Raw genomic sequence first — 20,882 nt, forward strand, 5'->3', positions numbered from 1 at the left:
TGCTGGGTGACCTTGGGCTAGTCACACTTCTCTGAAGTCTCTCAGCCCCACTCACCTCACAGAGTGTTTGTTGTGGGGGAGGAAGGGAAAGGAGAATGTTAGCCGCTTTGAGACTCCTTCGGGTAGTGATAAAGCGGGGTATCAAATCCAAACTCTTCTCTTCTCACCCTAACCCCTGGTCAAGCGGATGAAATTTGCAATTTTGCCATGCCAAAGTCCTAGTGCTAACTTCCACATTTCCCTTCCCCTGATAGTTGTCAGCATGGAAAGCAGGTCGATCCATCTGAGCAACTTAGTTCAAGAGGCTCAGCAACGAGTCAGCGATCTGTCTGCAGAAGTAATGAATGAAGGGCTCAGCACTGACAGCTCCGAGAAGGAGAAGCAGCTGAAATCCTGGGAGTGGAGACACCGACTCTACAAGCGCATGAAATCGGGCTATGAACATTCCAGTAAGAAAAACCAATTATTTATCCTCACTGACGTTCATGCAGAGCAGTGGACCTCAGTCTTAAAACCAGGGGAACTGGTGCAGATAGAACAAGTTGCCTTCAGAAACTTAAAGTAATGTGGGTGGTGGGATTCGAGAAGACCTTACCTAGTTGATGAAGATGACAGGGAGCCCCATTTCTCATAGCTGTAAATCAGCCTCTGCAACTACATGATGCTTTCTTAAGGCTTCTGCTACACGAAACAGAAGGCACCTTTATTTTTAAGAGATGCAGCAATGTTTATTTGAATTTTCATTTACTAGATTAATTAATAGGGACGTGGGTGGCGCTGTGGGTTAAACCACAGAGCTTAGGGCTTGCAGATCAGAAGGTTGGCGGTTTGAATCCCCGCAACGGGGTGAGCTCCCATTGCTCAGTCCCAGCTCCTGCCAACCTAGCAGTTCGAAAGCACGTCAAAGTGCAAGTATATAAATAGGTACCGCTCCAGCGGGAAGATAAAAGGTGTTTCTGTGCGCTGCTCTGGTTCGCCAGAAGCGGCTTAGTCATGTTGGCCACATGACCCGGAACCTGTACGCTGGCTCCCTCGGCCAATAAAGCGAGAGGAGCGCCGCAACCCCAGAGTCGGTCACGACTAGACCTAATGGTCAGGGGCCCCTTTACCTTTACCTTTAGATTAATTAATAGGCTAAAAACAGTTAAAAGTATTTGAAATATACTCAGAGTTGAGTGTTGATTTCATGCTCCTTATTTCAGCTCATGGTCAACAGTGAGTGAGTTTTCCCCCAAAGCCTCTGGCTATATATACATTATTTACACAATGGGTCCCGCGTGATTGGCTGATTCAACTCCCCTCCTGGAGTCTGATTGGGATGCTCCTGCAGGCCAATCAGGTTGCTGATTCACTTCCTCCTCAAGCCGGATTGGGCGGCTCCTGCAGACCAATCAAGTTGCTACCTTCTAGGATCCTACCTGCCTATTGTTCTAGGATCCAAGCTCAGTACATCACACTATTTAATTAAACGATTGCCATATTCTTTATGACAGTGATTTCCCTAAAGCCTTTTATAAAAGAATGGAAATGGTTTATTGAATCTTTACAGATAAATTATAAACAGATAAAAAGATTGGCAAGATCATTGTAACAACCTGAAGTTTTATATAAAGAGTATATATTTAAAGAAGATTAATAAATAAGCAAATTAAGTTGCTTTGGATATGCAGAAGATATTAAAAATAAATTTAAGGAACCACAGAAAGAGGGGGGGGTTGAAGTCAATTTTGAAATGTCAAAATGAATGTAAAATTAGTGAAATGTATAAAACTAGTGAAATGTATAAACTTGAAAAGTGTATGTGTATGTCTGTATATATATATATGTGTGTGTGTGTGTGTGTGTGTGTGTGTGTGTGTGTGTATTTCTGAAACAAACTTGTTTCAATTACTACAGTTTGATAAAGCTTACACTTCAACCTTATACATTGTATTATTTTATTGTTGTTAGCCACCCTGAGCCCGGCTTTGGCTAGGGAGGGCGGGATATAAATAAAAATTTATTATTATTATTATAGCTAGATGCCAAAATAAGTTCAGTTGTGCTTTTGGGAACTTACTCTCTGGCAAAAGTGTAAAAGATGGCCATGCAGATAATAATTTTCACAGGGTAGAAAATAAAGCAATGGTTTGAGCTGCCGTATAAATGTGCTTGCTTATTCAGCAATAATTTGAAATGCAGATCAAAAACAAATAATAAATAAATAACAAAATTTAATGCATTATCTGGTTCCTTCTCTGTCCTAGTACTCAGTACTGGACTTCTCTGTCCAGTATCTCAGCAAGCATCTGTGTGTTTCTTATTTACATATATCGAGGAAATGTTTGATTTCTGGGGTGCTAGCATTATCCAAAAGAGATGAAGGCAACCAAACAAACAAATAGTGTCCATCAGATCTCATTAGCATAGACTGCCTAGTAGCGTTCAAAGCAACAGCATATGAAAACTCACCCTTTTTTTGTATGGTTTGGGGCCGTTTCTTTGATGAACACTGTTTGAAAAGTATTTGTTCCGCCTGTAACACGATGTTTTCTCTTTGCTCGCAGGAGCCCCCGAGGCACCGACCAACGTCTGCCTCATGGTGACAAGCAGCACATCACTCACCGTCACTTTCCAAGAACCTCATAGCATGAACTCAGCAGTGGTGACCAAATATAAAGGTACTGACTTTGGGTTGGTTTCATGGCCTTGCGTTGATGAGACCTGTCTGATTCAGATGGCCTGTTTACAGCAACCATCTCACAAATCAGGCCAGGTTAACAATATGGTACGGGGTCAAACGTTGAGTTAGAGCTTCAAGAGAATTGCCTGAGGACAAAGTAAGGTTTGATTAGGAGGGCTGGTAAAAGGTAAAGGGGACCCCTGACCACTAGGTCCAGTCATGGCCAATTCTGGGGTTGCGGCGCTCATCTCGCTTTATTGGCCGAGGGAGCCGGCGTACAGCTTCCGGGTCATGTGCCCAGCATGACTAAGCCGCTTCTGGCAAACCAGAGCAGCACACGGAAACGCTGTTTACCTTCCCGCCGGAGTGGTACCTATTTATCTACTTGCACTTGCTTTCGAACTGCTAGGTTGGCAGGAGCAGGGACCAAGCAATGGGAGCTCACCCCGTTGGGGGGATTCGAACTGCCGACCTTCTGATCGGCAAGCCCTAGGCTCTCTGGTTTAACCCACAACGCCACCCGCTTCCCTCAGGAGGGCTGGGCAGGTTGCAAATGGGACACTCAGGTCCCTTCCTGTCTTTCCATTCCATGTGACCGAGCACTCATACCTGAAGGACTTTTTATTTTTGAAATTTATTTATTTGGTTTTTCAAATTAAAATTTAACAGTCATATATCAAACATAGATCATAAAAAACATGATTCCAAGGAATCTCCTGGACTTCCATCCTCCCCTTTGTGGGTCCTATTATTAACCATTTCCTCCTGCATCTTTTATGATGATCCAAATCTTTTACATCTCCATTATATCCAAAATCCACTATTCAACTACAAGTGATATTCCAATGCTACTAACGATCTTAACTGTTTACAGTGCTCTTGAAGATAAGTTATAAATTTTCCCCATTCTTTATTAAGATTTTGCTCGTTCTGATTTATGATTCTTCTGGTCATTTTAGCCATTTCAGCATAGTCCATCAACTTAATCTGCCATTCTTCTCTGGTAGGGACATGACTTCCAAATTTAAGAGGCCAAGAAGTTAATAGGTTTGCTCTTGTCAGTAGCATTGCAAATATGCAATTAATAATAATAATAATAATAATAATAATAATAATATAATATTTTATTATTTTATCCCGCACATCTAACTGGGTTGCCCAGCCACTCTGGTGTGAGACATCACTGAGGGATGTCTGACATCAGAGGTCAGCTTTTGTGCATAGTGTGATTGCATGAGAACCAGCCCTATCCTGAAGAATGGACTATTTTTATTATGATTATTTTACTATTGGGCTGCCCGTCAGTATGCTTTTTACTATGTTTTAATTTTGTTTTTATCATTGAAGTTTTGTAATGTGTTTCTAATGTTGTACACTGCCCTGAGATATTTTGATGAAGGACGGGATATAAATCAAATTAACAACAACAACAAGAACACACATTTTAAACTAACAGCCTGGCTTTAATCATGTTTACTCAAACAAGAGCAAGAAAGGGATATATATTAGCCCCCGAACAAAGGAAACATTTGGAAACAATATAAGGGTTGGGAGAAACAAAGATACACAGAATGCTTTGCTATCGCATATTAACATTTATAGAAAAACAACCCATATTAGTGCTTTTTAAAAAAATCAAACAAATAAAATCAACACTTTATTTAGTATGGTGGTCTGAGTATGTCATGATCTAGCTATCCAGCTGATTCACAGCCACAGAGTCTAGTCAAAGGAAAGGTACCAGATCTAATCAACCATTAAAATGGTGAATAGTTGATTTTTCTGAACACGTTTGTTCAGATCTAGAAATTAAGAATTTAGAACAATTTCTATCATTTGGGCACTCCCAGGAAATTGAAAAAAAACAACCACAACTTTTTAGGGGAGAGAGAAAACAGATTAGCTGACTGTTAAGATCTGGTATCCTCCGAAGGGTGTTCTGATTTCCATCACCCTCAACCTGCATGGCCAATGAGAAGTTTGCTCAAACAACATCCAGAAGGATGCAGTTCCTCGCATGAGGAGTTAGATGTTTTCAAGCCCAGGTCTACTTTCAGTCTTCCATCCAACAAACCTCAAATTAAAGTTTCTCAGAAGAAGGGGAAAGATGAGGCATGGGTTCAGCATGCTCCAACATGCCAAATAGTCAAGTATCCAGAAGCAACTATTACTTCCTTCAAGTTAAAGTGTTTATGATCACAGTCCCTATGAATCATATTCAATGTCACACTTTATTGCTACAAAAAAAGAAAAGAAAAGTAAGGGTAAAACCAATACCAAAAATAAGCTACTTATGGCTTCCCTTATGAAATTAGGATTTGCTTTCAGATTGGTTAACTTTATTGCTTATAATAAAAGTGCGGCATATGGCTCAGGATGGGGGTGAAAAATTGATTCAGTCCACACTTAAAAGTGAACTTACCTAGTTTGCACATTCTGAAACAATGCACAAACCAAAACACAGCCTTCCTTCAGAAGTTTCACTTCTGTGAATTTTGCAATATGGTTTGCCAACCAAGGAATGCATTGTACACACAGAGAAAAACACACACACACACGTGAAGTGTGCCTAAAAATTCACATATTCATGAAAATAACAGACAGAAATACATTGTATTAGAGGAAATTGCTTTGCAAAAATTAGACACTATTATATAAAACAACGTTTGGAGAAATTTGCAATACAGTGCAATTTTCATGCAGCTTTTTTTTTTAATGCAATCTGATGTGTAAATGTGGAGGACCAAACTTTTGGCTTCCAAAAATATGAGAAACGTAGAGAAACTGAAATTGATAGGTATGTCCCAGTGGCATTGGACCAGCAAAGTGCACCCCTTCCCACAAACCTTGTCTTTTTGCATGGTTTGTGTTATTATTAAAGTATATATCGTCTATATGTTTAATAGGTACTGTGCCTTAGGGGTAAGTAATGAAGACTTTCTGACCCATTTCCCCTTGGTACAGCACACTCCAGTGTTTTGCTTCAGAGGAGGCATGGGATGGATGGCAATATTTAATCCTTCCCTTGCCAGTCATTTTCCCCAAAAACTTTCTTTCCCCAGCTGTTTTTTACCCTGTTGTTGCTCTAGACCTGCATAGCTCTAGAATACCGCAGGAGCGGAAGCAGATGGCAGGAGCAAAATGTGTTATTTTGGTAAGGTTTTAGCTACATTGATGTGTTTGGTCAAAGGCATTATCATATTTGTGGTTTGGGGAGTAAAACAGGGTGGCAGAAGAAGGGTTAAGCACCCACCCCCCAGCCCTGTTTAGGGAAGTTTTTAATATTTGATGTTTGATTCTGTTTTTAATCTGTTGGGAGCCGCCCAGCCGGATGGGCAGGGTATAAATATTATTATTATCATCATCATCATCATCATCATCATCATCATTATTATTCCTTTTGCTACTTTTCTAGTTCAAAGTGCTCTGCTGGAAGTACTAGTTTGCAAAGGGCATCAGGGCTTTGTTACGAAGTGTCAAATAAAGTTTATCCCTTATAAGAAAGCCAGTGTTGTGTAGTGGTTAAGAGCGGTCGTCTCGTAATCTGGGGAACTGGGTTCGCGTCTCCGCTCCTCCACATGCAGCTGCTGGGTGACCTTGGGCTTCTCTGAAGTCTCTCAGCCTCACTCACCTCACAGAGTGTTTGTTGTGGGGGAGGAAGGGAAAGGAGAATGTTAGCCGCTTTGAGGCTCCTTCAGGTAGTGATAAAGCGGGATATCAAATCCAAACTCTTCTTCTTCTTCTTCTTCTTATTTCCAAACTGTTTCTTAAACTGTACCTCTTGTCCGGATTTCTCTGTTTATGCATAATGATAGGCATCATATTTTTTCACTGAAAAGTCTTGTGTTTAGGCACAGCCCTAGTGATTAAACTCAGCCTCCCCATACCTCATGCAAACATGGTACTCAAGACTGAAAACAATGTGATAATATTAGACGGCCTTGGTTCTGGGATGCACAGGTAATATTCATTTAGCATTTTTATATACACCCCACCCCATGGAACCCAACCTATGGAATTGGCCACTATGCTGCAGAATTTTGAAAAGCATCAAATGAACTGCAATTCGTTTTTGAATGCCACTCTGCTCTACTTAGTCATGTAAGTGGTTTTTCAGTATCCCCAGCTTTCAAGTCTATGAATGTTCCCTTGCTCTTCATTATCAGTTGTCAGTAAAAAGCATACTTCAACAAGTAGGCCTATGTGTTGAAACTGACTTCATTCTTTTCAACAGCAAAATGGGAAGCTGCTCTTTCCTTGACCATCTGATTGCTTTGTGATTAGTGACTGTTCTGTGGAGCCAGCATTTGGATCCATCATTGCCTGATATGATGTGAGACCTGTTTGGCATCCTGCATTCTCTTGAAGTTGTGTGCAGCTTGCAAAGGAGATAGCAATGCTTTTGTTTTCAATGTCTCAGCCAGGAGTGGCGAACCTGTAGATCAACTCCAGTTCCATCAGCCATGTCCAGTAGCTAGCGGTTACAGAAGAGATGGAGAACAACCTCTGGAGGGCCACAGGTTCCCCATCTGTGCTCTAAACCGTAGATCAGGCATAGGCAAACCCAGCCCTACAGATGTTTTGGGAATACAACTCCCATCATCCCTGACCACTGGTCCTGTTAGCTAGGGATGATGGGAGTTGTAGTCCCAAAACATCTGGAGGGCAGAGTCTGCCTATGCCTGCTGTAGATGGATCTGCATGACATGACTTCAAAAGGGAGATAGTGCTCTTGAGATTGCTACCCTAAACTTAAGGTAAAGGTAAAAAGACCCCTGACCATTAAGTCCAGTCGCAGATGACTCGGGGTTGTGGCACTCATCTCGCTTTACTGGCCAAGGGAGCCGGCGTACAGCTTCCGGGTCATGTGGCCAGCATGACTAAGCCGCTTCTGGCGAACCAGAGCAGCACACGGAAACACCGTTTACCTTCCCGCTGGATCAGTACCTATTTATCTACTTGCACTTTGAGGTGCTTTCGAACTGCTAGGTTGGCAGGAGCAGGGACCGAGCAACAGGAGCTCACCCCATCGCGGGGATTTGAACCGCCGACCTTCTGATCTGCAAGTCGTAGGCTTGGTGGTTTAACCCACAGCGCCACCCGCGTCCCTCCTCGCTAAACTTACAACAACACTATATTTTAACCCCTAGCCTGATCTTCTAGGTTGTCCAGAAGCAAGGATTTTTTTCAGCCGGAATTCACTGAAACTCACTTCCGGCACCTCTCAGGTGGGCGCCATTGCCATTATAAGAGAACAAGGGAGCTGTTTGTGGTGATTTCGCTTTTTATAGAAAATAGCACAGCTCAGAAGCATGTGTGAGGAGCCCTAGTTCAAACAGAGAGGGGCCATTTAATGCTTTCTCATAGTCCGTATTCAAAGCTGCCACCAAAATTTAACCCTAAAGCAAAACAAGCCAATCTGTGTCGATAGATTTCCCAAAGCAAAATTCAGAGTGAATATGAAGGTTCCTCCTCAGGCAAAGCACCTGACACATTCAGAAAGAAACAGAGTTTTGAGGGATTCTTTCATCTTCTGTCGTTTTGGGTGGTATTATCCAACTGCCTACGTATGGCATTCCATATAATAGATGGACCGCATGGTTCTGCATACCTCAGATCCATAGTTGTCAATGTTTCCCCTTTTTAAAGGGAAATTCCCTTATTCCGAATAGGATTCCTCGCAAGAAAATGGAAAAGTTGACAGCTATGCTCAGATCTGAGGTGCTGGGGAGCAGCTGCCACTCAGGTAGAAAATGTTGGATGAGGTTGGCTCTGTCTCAGGGTAAAACTGCTTCTTGATGTCATTATATAACAGTAAGCCACATTAAAAAGGACCGAGTCAGTGTTTATGTTTGTTTTAGCCTCCCTGAGCTCTTATCCCTCAGTCTCTGAGGCTTCTGATTTCCATCTTTCACCTCAAAGCCAGTGCTTTTGTCAGGGAAAGTAAGATTTCACAGCTTAAGAGGCCCCATGCTGAGGAGAGAATTTCTTTGATCCCTAAGCACCATCTAGAAGTGTTTTAACAAGAATTTAAAGATTTAGTTAGGGAAGAAAAGAAAATAGTCCTAAACATAAGTCCTAAATGTAGTTTGTCCAGAATATATATATATATATAATCACTCCACCCCTCTCTCTGTGCAATATTATAACTCTGGAGAACGTATGATGAAATGTGAAATTGTTTCATAAGTCACTCATATCTGGGCTACTACTTTGTTGCATATAGCTAGACTTCCACTTGCTGTGACAATTTGCCTGAGGGTGGGAGGTGACAGAAGGTCCTTTTTATGGACCACATTTACTGGAAGATAATACGCAAAAGGGTTGCCAAGCTGGCCTCTGTGGGCCCATTTACTGAGACAGTATGTGCACGACCAGATGGCAATACGCGTCAGAAGAAAGGCTCACCTGAATTCATGTCAATAATGAAATTTCTCAGGAGAAATTCAGCAGCCTCCTAGAATTAACGTTAGGCTATAAAAGCAGGCTCGTCTTGATTGAATTCCAGATTGAGAGAAGGGTTCAGAAAGTTGCGCTGGCCGTAAGTTTATGGCCACAGAAATTTCACCCAAAGTGAAATCCGAAGTGGATGTGGGTGTTTCTCCTCAGGAAACACATCTGAGAAATCACAAAGGAGGATGAAGAGTTTGGTCAGATGGACAGAATGTTTCAAGGGATGGCGGCTACCAGATTGCACCTTAAAGTGAAATGGATAGTGAGTTCCTTTCAGGCCAAACACCTGAGGAATTTCAAGGATGGGCAAAATAAGTTTGAAAAGACTAATGAGATTTCTACTGGGGGGTTTACACACACCTGAAAGAGATGCAATTGGCACACTGTTGTTTACAGTTTAAAAGTCTATGAGGTGATGATGGTATTACAGCGTGACCAAAAGAAAATAATGCCTCTATCATCCCATTTCCGAAGTCAATAGGGAGCTTGTCCCCATATGCTTCATAATGAAGAACATTCCACAGGTGAAAATTTACTTTTCACTCCCCAATGTATTGAGAGCCCTTTGTCCATTCATGCATACAAGGAAGAGTTCTGTTCCTCCTTCTGCCCCCTTATTCAGGCAATGTTATCTCTAAAAGAGAAGTCCCAGCAAAGGAAGAATGGATACAAAAATTTATGGAATATGCAGAAATGGGAAAGCTTACCAGAAGAATAAGAAATCAAGATAACATTATTTTAAATAAAAGAATGGAAATGGTTTATTGAATATTTACAGATAAATTGTAAACAGGTAAGAACATTGGCAGGATTATTGTAATAATCTGCAGCATGAATCTGCAGTATATATTTAAAGACGATGAATAAATGAGCAAATTAAGTTAATTTGGATATGCAGAAGATATTAAAAATAAACTTAAGGAACCACAGAAAGAGGGGGAAGGAAGTCAAGCTTTGAAATGTCAAAATGATTGTGAAATGTATAAACTTGAGAAGTATAAATATATATATATATATATATATATTTAAAAATGTTATCTCTAAAAGAAGGAGACCCTTTAAAGGCACGATAAAGTAGTGGAATTTATCTGCAGTATCTGCAGTAGTGACACAGAAATGATAATAATACCCAGCCTGTTGGAAGTATTTCACACTGTTTTGAAATTCTTGAACATTATTGGTAAGTACATCCTGGTTCTTGTGTGCATTACTGAAAATGTGTTGCATTTCCATGGGGAATCAGGATTCATCTTTTTTCCCCTTCCAGCTGATGGGTAAGGAAAGCTATTACCAGGAGAAAAGCAAATATTATCTAAGAGAATTGTACAATATTTCACCCCTGCTGCTGCCTTTAAAAATATAATACTACATGACCTGTTTTGCCCAAACATCTACACCTGCATTTTAAATGTTTCTAGGGCATTCAGTTCAGGCAATTTCTGATGTTTGATAACACTGCCCAGTGCATTAAAAAGCTACTCGCAGTGTTTAAGGGCTGAATCTCTGCAAATTTGACAAGGTCAAGGGAACTGCTTTCAGATATATGCCACATTCTGATAGAAGGAAAATAAAATACTAAAGAGGTGGAAGATGGCCATTGAGCCCTTTCGTTATACGCCAGTTTAAAAGAGTGAACATTCAAAATCCTTTATAGGTGGTAGATGATCACCCTTTACACTCGTTTTCTCATCTTTTAAACCAGGATTAGAAGCCAATTTATGCTGGGGTCAATGTAAGCATAGGGACACAGGTGGCACTGTGGGTTAAACCACAGAGCCTAGGACTTTCTGATCAGAATGTCAGCAGTTCGAATCCCTGTGACGGGGTGAGCTCCCGTTGCTCAGTCCCTGCTCCTGCCAACCTAGCAGTTCGAAAGCACACCAGTGCAAGTAGATAAATAGGTACCGCTCTGGTGGGAAGGTAAACGGCGTTTCCGTGTGCTGCTCGCCAGAAGCGGCTTAGTCATGCTGGCCACATGACCCGGAAGCTGTACGCTGGCTCCCTTGGCCAATAAAGGGAAATGAGCGCCACAACCCCAGAGTCGGTCACGACTGGACCTAATGGTCAAGGGTCCCTTTACCTTTACCAATGTAAGCATAAGAGCACTTTGTTTCATGTGAAATTCCACCCAAACATTACTTTGTGGGGGGGGATGGGCGAAGAGGTCATTTTCAGTTTCTCTCAGTTTCTCATTTTCCCAGTCAAGTCCAGTTCTTCACTATTCCTCATCAGTTTGCGGATATATTTTGTTAAACGTTCTCATGAAAATTCACCAGCGTTTCACTGACCACAGCAAGATTAGTGATAGCTCACCAATGGACGAACCAGACTGAAATACCCCTGAATATATGGAAGAATAATATCTGGGATACAGCAATGTCTGAGCATTTCATGAGACACGGGAGGCCAATTAAAGGCAGAATGAATAGAGACACCTCCTTTCAAACAGACTTCCTTTTCCTTTAAAACAATTGCTGGACGCTGGAGCATTTCACTCATTGGTTATTTTCTGGCTGTGACTGATGTGCTATTTAAGCCACTGCCGTATCACTTTTAATAGTTTAGGTCCCTTGATATAGGCTCTTTGTCTTTTTTGATGACCTCTACCTCATGATGGGTTTGGATAGGGCTTCCATACATCTGGAATTTCCTGGACGTAGCCAGGATTCGTCCTTCGAAAATGGCATCCGGGTGGAATTTTTGAAAAGCGTCCAAAATGTCCAGGAAAACCCAAACATGTGGGCAGCCCATATCAGAAGTGGGGTTTTTTTGCAATTTCCCTAAGAAATAGGTAAAAAACTTCCTGGGGGGGGGGGGAGATGTTGTAAAACAGAGCCCAACAACTTCTGTGTCTGGATTTTCATTCCTTGAAATAAGGCAACCCTAGGTTTGAAATTAAGATCATGGCCACTGTTCCCATCACCTCCTGGCAAATAGAAGGGGAAGAAATGGAGGCAGTGATAGATTTTACTTTATTGGGCTCCATGATCACTGCAGATGGTGGCAGCAGTCACGAAATTAAAGACGCCTGCTTCTTAGGAGAAAAGCGCTGGCAAACCTAGACAGCATCTTAAAAAGCAGAGACATCACCTTGCCAACAAAGGTCCGTATTGTTAAAGCTATGGTTTTCCCAGTAGTGATATATGGAAGTGAGAGCTGGACCATAAAGAAGGCAGATTGCCGAAGAATTGGTGCTTTTGAATTCTGGTGCTGGAGGAGACTCTTGAGAGTCCCATGGACTGCAAGAAGATCAAACCTATCCATTCTTGAGGAAATCAGCCCTGAGTGCTCACTGGAAGGACAGATCATGAAGCTGAGGCTCCAATACTTTGGCCACCTCATGAGAAGAGAAGACTCCCTGGAAAAGACCCTGATGTTGGGAAAGATGGAGGGCACAAGGAGAAGGGGACAGCAGAGGACGAGATGGTTGGACAGTGTTCTTGAAGCTACCAACACGAGTTTGACCAAACTGCGGGAGGCAGTGGAAGACAGGAGTGCTTGGCGTGCTCTGGTCCATGGGGTCACAAAGAGTTGGACACGACTAAATGACTAAATAACAACAACAACAACATCTCTAAAAGAGAAGTTGCTGTTGTTGAATAGGATGTCCCTATTTCAGTTTGACCAAACTGCAGGAGGCAGTGGAAGACAGGAGTGCCTGGCGTGCTCTGGTCCATGGGATCACGAAGAGTCGGACATGACTAAACGACTCAACAACAACAACAAGGTTTGGAAGACTTTGTGGGATTCCAGAGTCATCCTTTTTCTTCTTCCTCCAAATGCGATATGAAAAACAATTTTAGGGAACCCTCCTCCCTTTCCCCCCTTCCTTCCCAACGTCTTGATTTAGAAAGTTGACTAGAACTCACTATAGCTAGCACTGATTCTTGATGATCCTACTATTGTCAGCTCCCTTTGATTCCCAACAGTAAATCCCTCCGCACTGCGCCGTATGGTTTCACTGTACATGACGACAAAGAATGGCCCCAGATTAAAGCCCATTATTCTCTTCCCCCAGAACGGGTCTTCTGACAAGACTGCACATTCCTTTTGGTTTGACATTAAACAACCTAGGACGGTCTTCTCCCATTTTATGCCGGCCCAGTAATGGAACTTGTCTGTTTTGGCAGCTTGTATACCCAGCTTTAGTTCGAAGTGATTTAATGCAGCAAAAGTTATAAAGCCCAGAAAATTGTGGTTTACAATGGAAAATGTGACAGGCCATCAAATATAATGACACTTACAGGCACTCTGTAATGAAAGGCTACTATACGCCAGTGAGAGAACCCCCATACAAGATGTTCTGTTAACAGCCTCTAAATTTTCATAGCTGTGGCTGGAGATAGTTCTGCGGCTCTCAATAAAGTCTGAGGCGTTTGTGTTGTTAGAGCTTCGGGGAGCTCAAGGTTAATGGACAAAAGTTAAAGTTTCGTTGAGCGCTGCTTCTCACATTATGTTTGAAAGGCTGTGTACAGTCTCAGAAGTTGAACCCATGTCTGGAGCCCTGTGAAAAACCATAATGCAAAATACATGTGTCACTTTTGGCTCAAGGCAGGCACTTGTATGTGATAGGGTATCTGCTGCCCTTGGTCACATAGCTAAAAGAAGCCCACCAAGCCATGTTCTGTGACAGGTTTTTATGAGAAGGTTGGCTAGACTGGTGACTGGGAGTGGTCGCCGAGACAACATAACACCGGTCCTGAAAGATTTGCATTGCCTCCCAGTACATTTTCGAGCACAATTCAAAGTGTTGGTGCAGACCTTTAAAGCCCTAAATGGCCTCGGCCCAGTATACCTGAAGGAGTGTCTCCACCCCTATCATTCAGCCCAGACACTGAGGTCCAGCTCCCTCACTGTGAGACATGAGGTTACAGGGAACCACGCAGAGGGCCTTCTTGGTCATGGCGCCCGCCCTGTGGAATGCCCTCCCATCAGATGTCAATGAAATAAACAACTATTTGAGTTTTAGAAGACATCCGAAGGCAGCCCTGTTTAGGGAATATTTTAATGTCTGATGTTTTATCATGTTTTTAATATGCTGTTGGGAACCACCTGGAGTAGCTGGGGAAACCTGTTGTTGTTGTTGTTGTTGTTGTTGTTGTTATGCCAGCATGGTGTAGTGTTTAAGAGCAATGGACTCATAATCTGGTAAACCGGCTTCGATTCCCCGCTCCTCCACATGCAGCTGCTGGGTGACCTTGGGCTAGTCACACTTCTTTGAAGTCTCTCAGCCCCACTCACCTCACAGAGTGTTTGTTGTGGGGGAGGAAGGGAAAGGAGAACGTTAGCCGCTTGGAGACTGCTTAAGGGGAGTGAAAGGTGGGATATCAAATCCAAACTCCTCCTCCTCTTCTTCTCTCCCAGATGTTGTCGGACTCTATCTTGCATCATCCCTAGTTCTCACAGCCAGTAATCAGGGATTATGATGATGATGATGATGATGATGAAATTTGTATACTGCACTATACCTGCAGGTCTCCGGGCAGTTCACAAGATAAAATCACAAAATACATAATAAAAATAAGAACAAGAACAGCCCAGTAATCTCCCTTCCCCAACACATTTTAAAAGGGCATTGGATGTTAATCAGCCCAAGGCTTGATTAAAGAGGAATGTTAAAGTGTACAATGAAGGAGCCGGGAGAATCTCCCTGGGGAGAGCATTCCACGAACAGGGAGCCACTACAGAAATGGCCCTTCCTTCCTTCCTTCCTTCCTTCCTTCCTTCCTTCCTTTCATATCTGTAGCAATTGGGCCTTATTTTGATACAGGGAAGCTGCCCGTAAGTTAGTTTTTTGCTATGGTGTCCATTCTTGCAAAATACCATAGTTTTCCGCGTATAAGACTATGTTTCCCCCCAATTTTTTTAAGTTTAAAATTGGGGGTCGTCTTATACACGAAATGTTTAAAATATTTATTTCTTAATTTTGGGCTCAAAAAATAGGGGTCGTCTTATACATGGGGGCATCTTATAGACTGAAAAATATGGTAGTTAGGTCCTATTGTCATCAATCATCAAAGTGTGACATTTTATTATTGCTGTAACAGCCCTGCAAACTGTGAGGCTCTGTATTATTTCCTTTGTATATAATGGAGGTGGGTAGACTTGCTATTGTCCACTCTGTCTTCTCGTTTAAAAGCAACAGCATGGTGGCTAGATGTGTGCTCTGGCTAACATATCAAGGGTTTAGAACTGCTCTGCCTTCTTACTATAGATAAAGTGGTCTTAGATCTGCAGCCTCCTTTATTCATTAAGATTACTTCTTCCAAATTTGCTGCTTTTGCTCTTCTTCAGCTCGGTAAGCTATAACCAGCACCTGATTTAATTTAATAGTATTCTTCAAAAATGCACGCAGCTCAGTTTTGAAACTATCTCAGGTTTTTGGTGTTTGTGGAAATTCTAATTCAAAATGGTTCTTCTGGTGAATGGGTATGTGATTTCAGTGATCTCAGGAGGCGTTGCAAACAGGGGCAAAGGACTCTCACACACACATTGCATTTTAAAGGCTTTCTAGTTATTGCACCCAGCAAAAGCAGGGAAATTGATCTCTGCTGTCCCCAGAACAGAGAACAACATCTGTAGGAAAAAGTGAAAAGAGTGGGTATGTTTTTATCAAACTTTGATGAACCCCAATGCCTAAGTTTCAAGCTTAAAGGTTTTTCAAAATAATTATCAGCTCCGTTCTCCTTCATTGTGTGCCTGTATGTGAGGAATTCAGTGTTTCAACAATTTTATTGTATTTTTAGACACATGAAACTGTCCTCTTGTGTTGCCTCAAACTGTGAACCCCACCGAACGTCATCTCCTAAGCACCGAATTGTTTGCTGATTTGCAACCAGTAGATCCACGTACTTTCTTAGCTGCTGGCATGCCAAAATTCCCTTTCTCTTTGCGAGAGTAAAGTGCAAATGTTTGCTTGGCTTAACTTGCATGCAAAAAACCTTCTTCAACACTTTCATTGATACAGAGGCCTGAGGCAAACAAGGGAGAGATGACGTAAATTAGCTGAATGTTCCTCTCTTAGACAACTGATGTCTAGTTAACCTTTCCACTGTTTGATTTTGTTTCCTAGCGGAATGGAGCTATTCAGAAGACTTTTCTCCTTTGGCTGGGGAAATCATCACGGATAACCTTCAGTCTATGAGGTGCACCATCACCGGCCTCACCATGGTAAATGACAAGGCCTTAATTTAGATTGCGCTGCTCCCCAAACACTAGCAAAACTGCCCACTTTGAATTTAAGCTGCTCGAGGAGAACAGCTGAGCGCCATTCCTCCGGCAAGGGCTGCCAGTCATTAAACGCATTGTGTCTGGTACCCAGCATCTGAAAACCACAAAGGGATGGGCGGTTGGCTGTAGGTTGTTTTGTGAGTCGCTGTATTAGTGGGGGAGATCTGAAGAGAGTGGAATTAAAGCTGCTGTGCCATGGATCATGGGCTAATCTTAGGGCAGATCAAAGGCTTTGGAGAGATCCAATCCTGACTCCATGTCTGATGCCTAAAATAACAGTTCCATCCCCACCGCTTTGTTGGGGAAACAAAAGTCGCTGGCTGCAGCAACTTAAAAGGAGAGAGGGGTGTTTTTATAGAGATTAAAAGTGGGTGGCTGATGGACAATGATCTCCCTATGGAGAGTCTCAGGAGGGGGGCATATAAGGATGTCCACTTCACATTCATTTGCCTTCAACTTTCGGTCCTTCATAAGCAGCTGAATGTGACTTTCGACATCAGTAACAGGGTTTTTTTTTAAAAAAAAATTCATCAATATTTACAGCTGGAGGGAAATCTCAGATACATTCTCCTGTCTCAAAATCATTTGCATTTTTTTAATTTAAAGAAAAACCTGTGTTAGTCGAGGGAGACACATTAAGTTCTTCTAAACTGACTTTTAAATTCAACATTTAACATTTTGGGGTTTGAAGCTTAGATTTTAAAAGTGTCTTTTTACAGTTGGGTTTTTGTTGTTGTTGATTTGTGCAAAGGTTAGCTTTGAACAAATGCTTTGGTAGAGACATTCATAAGATGCCTCATACGATTTCCCAGATAATATTTTTTTTACCCAGCTTCATGTCCGTGGGAGGCAGCAGCTGAAATGGGGCATTTTGGGGCAGGAGTGGCGATTGAAAGCCTTGTAGATCCCAGGAAAGCACCAATTCCCAGGTTGTTATGTCATGTGTAGTTTGGGCCTTAGCCTGGCTCAGCAGAAGGCAACTCCTTATAGCTCTGTGGAACATCTAAAAACAGGGTACCTCTGTTGACCTAGAAGGCTGTGGTTGTAGCCCCAACATGCACATCCCATAGACCTCCCTTTGACCTGTTTCAGGAGCTGTTCCTTGAGAGACAATTTAGATGCAAATCGTCAGCAATTTATCCAACCTACAAGAATAATAAAAGCCATGCACCGCCCAGTGCTAGCTAATCTAAACTACTTCTCAGGGTCCCAGAGATACAGTATGCAATATTGTAAGAGATAAGGTGAAGCCAATTGAAAATGATGGAGAATGCAAACTTGGAGTGCCAATACTTGAATAAAACATGCGGTCAACACATTTTTCTATTATAAAAATGATGTGATGACTTCAAGCAGTTCATGCCTCATATTTCTTTGAGGTAACCTTTGTGTTTGTTTGGGGGCAAGCTTTGTTTCTGAAATGTTCCACTGTGGACAGTGAAGGCACAGAAGAAAAGTCGATTTTTGACACTTGTTATGATATTATTAGCATTGTTTCAGTGCCATTTGGCAACATTTGGCTTCTCTAGCTGCTGTTTCTTCTCAGTAATGTCTTCCTCCCTCCTTATTAATATTATTATTATTTTTCAAATTTCTATACCACCCTTCCTCCAAAGATCACAAGACAGTTTACAATATATACAGCGGTACCTCGGTTCTCGAACATAATCCATTCCTGAAGACTGTCCGGCTTCCAAAATCTTCAAAAACTGAGGGATGGCTTCCCATTGGTTGCAAGAGTTTCTTGCACACAGCGGAAGCCATGTCGCACGTTCGAGTTCTGAATAACGTTCAAAAACGGAAGCATTTACTTTGGGGTTTGGGGTTCGAGAACCAAAACGTTCGACAACGGAGGTGTTTGGGAACCAAGGTACCACTGTATTCCTCCCTCTCTTCCTTTAATTCTGCTTCTTCATCTTATTGGTTTCACTGTCCTCAGACTCATTTGCTCTCCCTTCTACTTAAGCTGCTTGGTTGTGACAACCTTCTTGCTTTTCTTGCTGATGCCACAGCACTACGGCTGATGTGTTATCATCACAGGCAGCCATAAGCAAAGCCGCACGTTCTGCAGTTGCTTCAGGTGTCTCGAATGTGCCAATTTCAAACGTTAGTGAACATTCAGCACAGCCCTGCTATAAAACAGGTTACAAGAAATGTATTTGGGTCATTGGGCTCGCTCCTTTGTCAATGGGTAGCCGCATGACTATGGAATGCTTGTTTTGCCCGTGCTCATAAACTTGGGGTCATCTGTTTTATTTTCTCATTACAGGGCCGAATCTATTATGTCCGAGTTTATGCTTATAACATGAAAGGCTGGGGGCAGCCTCAGACTTCCACACCCCCCTGTGCTTCTCCTTCGAGTAGGTTAAGAGTTTTTGTCTATTTCAACATTGACTGCTTGTATTATTTGAACAACATTCATTCATATTCTCTTTTCCCCTCTCTTTTAAAGTGGAATTTAATAATGAGATCTGGATTTGAGGATTGAAGATAATGTTTGTTTAAGAAACTGGCTTTGTGGGGTGTTATATTGGATTGGACAAAGTGAATATTGTTTTTATATAGCAGACAGATGAAATGGAAGTTCTTTATTTTCTGAATCATAATTTTCTATTTTTCTCTTTTCACCTCTTTTCTACTCTTTCTTTATTTTTCTTTCTTTCTCTATTTCTTCACCCCTTTTTGGATTTTTATTGTATCTAGATAAAAGTCTTGGTTTGGTTTTAAAAGGGAAAAGATATTAAATTTTGTCTTTCTCTCTGTAAAACTTAATAAAATTTATTTTTAAAAAATAAATAAAGTGACATTTAAAAGGTTAGTTCAGCCAAGGTGAAATGATCATGGCAGAAAAAGAAAAAGAAAAAAAAGGAATGTATTTATAGAGATAGTTAATCTATGTGCTTTCAACCTCCCAATTAGCCCTGTGTTTGGCTGTCTGTGAAATATCTGATCCTTCAAGAACTTACATGTGGAAGCAGGAAGTTGTCTTACTCCGAGTCAAACAATTGGTCCATCTAGTTCAGCAATGTCTATAGTGGTTGGCAGCGGCTCTCTGAGAGCCAGTATGGTGTAGTGGTTAAGAGCAGTAGATTCGTAATCTGGTGAACCAGGTTCGCGTCTCCACTCCTCCACATGCAGCTGTTGGGTGACCTTGGGCCAGTCACACTTCTCTGAAGTCTCTCAGCCCCACTCACCTCACAGAGTGTTTGTTGTGGGGGAGGAAGGGAAAGGAGAATGTTAGCCGCTTTGAGACTCCTTAAAGGGAGTGAAAGGCGGGATATCAAATCCAAACTCTTCTTCTTCTTCAGACCAAGTTTGGCCTATCCTTGCTTTGCCTGGAGTTGCCCTGGGTTGAGCCTGCAATACTCTGTATGCAAAGTGAATGATGTATCACTGAGCCATGGTTTTCTCACACCCAGTTGTGTATGTTCATTTGTTTACATGTGTAGCACCATTGATGGTCATAGCTCTTTCTAATAATAATGATGATGATGATGACGATGTTATTTGTACCCCGACCATACGGCTAGGTTTCTCCAGCCACTCTGTGCAGCTTCCAGAATATATAAAAACATAATAAAACATTAAACATTTTAAACACCCCCGTACAGGGTTGCCTTAAGATGTCTTCTAAAGATTCCATAGTTACTTATCTCCTTGACATCCGATGGGAGTGCATTCTGCAGGGTGGGTGCCGCTACCAAGAAGGCCCTCTGCCTGGTTCCCTGTACCCTCCCTTCTCACAGTAAGGGAACTGCCAGAAGGCCCTCAGAGCTGGACCTCAGTGTCTGGGCTGAGAGATGGGGGTGGAGACGCTCCTTCAAGTATACTGGGCCAAGGATGTTTAGGGCTTTAAAGATCAGTACCAGCACTTTGAATTGTGCTCAGAAATGTACTGTACTTTGTACTGTACCATTGTTGGGGAAGGGAACTTGCTACCTATCCCAAGGAGCTTCTGGTCTAAATTTCAACAATCAAGAGAGAGGGCAGGTTAAAGAGGAAAGTAAGAGGTGAGCATAACTGGGTAAATAGGAATAGAAGCAGTTCCATGCACTTAGGATTCATTTCAGTTTAATAGGGGAAGAAGAAGGGGCTAAACCAAAACAGTTGGATTTGTGGTAATTGCCATATGTAAAGGCTATCATATATGGGCTTAACAAGCTGAGAAATGAACAAACCTTTTGCCTGTGCACACAACTCTCTGTGTGGGTAAAGGTAAAGGTAAAGGGACCCCTGACCATTAGGTCCAGTCGTGGCTAACTCTGGGATTGCGGTGCTCATCTCGCTTTATTGGTCGAGGGAGCCAGTGGATAGCTTCCGGGTCATGTGGCCAGCATGACTAAGCCACTGCTGGAAAACCAGAGCAGTGCACGGAAACGCCGTTTACCTTCCCGCTGGAGTGGTACCTATTGATCTACTTGCACTTTGACGTGCTTTTGAACTGCTAGGTTGGCAGGAGCTGGGACTGAGCAATGGGAGCTCACCCCGTCACGGGGATTCGAACCGCCGACCTTCTGATCGGCAAGTCCTAGGCTCT

General features: G+C 42.2%; 1 protein-coding gene across 4 annotated transcripts in view; it reads left to right on the top strand.

The window, feature by feature from the left end:
* The window catches only part of ANKFN1 (ankyrin repeat and fibronectin type III domain containing 1), a 217,990-nt gene that overhangs the window by 114,845 nt on the left and 82,263 nt on the right, over positions 1-20,882 (top strand). For all 4 annotated transcript variants that reach the window (XM_080994439.1, XM_080994438.1, XM_080994441.1 and 1 more), the window contains 4 exons: positions 255-449; positions 2,547-2,660; positions 16,188-16,285; positions 18,615-18,705. In XM_080994439.1, the coding sequence (XP_080850565.1) occupies positions 255-449; positions 2,547-2,660; positions 16,188-16,285; positions 18,615-18,705 (498 nt within the window). The remainder of the gene's footprint in view (positions 1-254; positions 450-2,546; positions 2,661-16,187; positions 16,286-18,614; positions 18,706-20,882) is intronic.

This window comes from Podarcis pityusensis (assembly GCF_964106645.2).
Source record: "Podarcis pityusensis genome assembly, chromosome: 2".
Lineage (NCBI taxonomy): Eukaryota > Metazoa > Chordata > Lepidosauria > Squamata > Lacertidae > Podarcis > Podarcis pityusensis.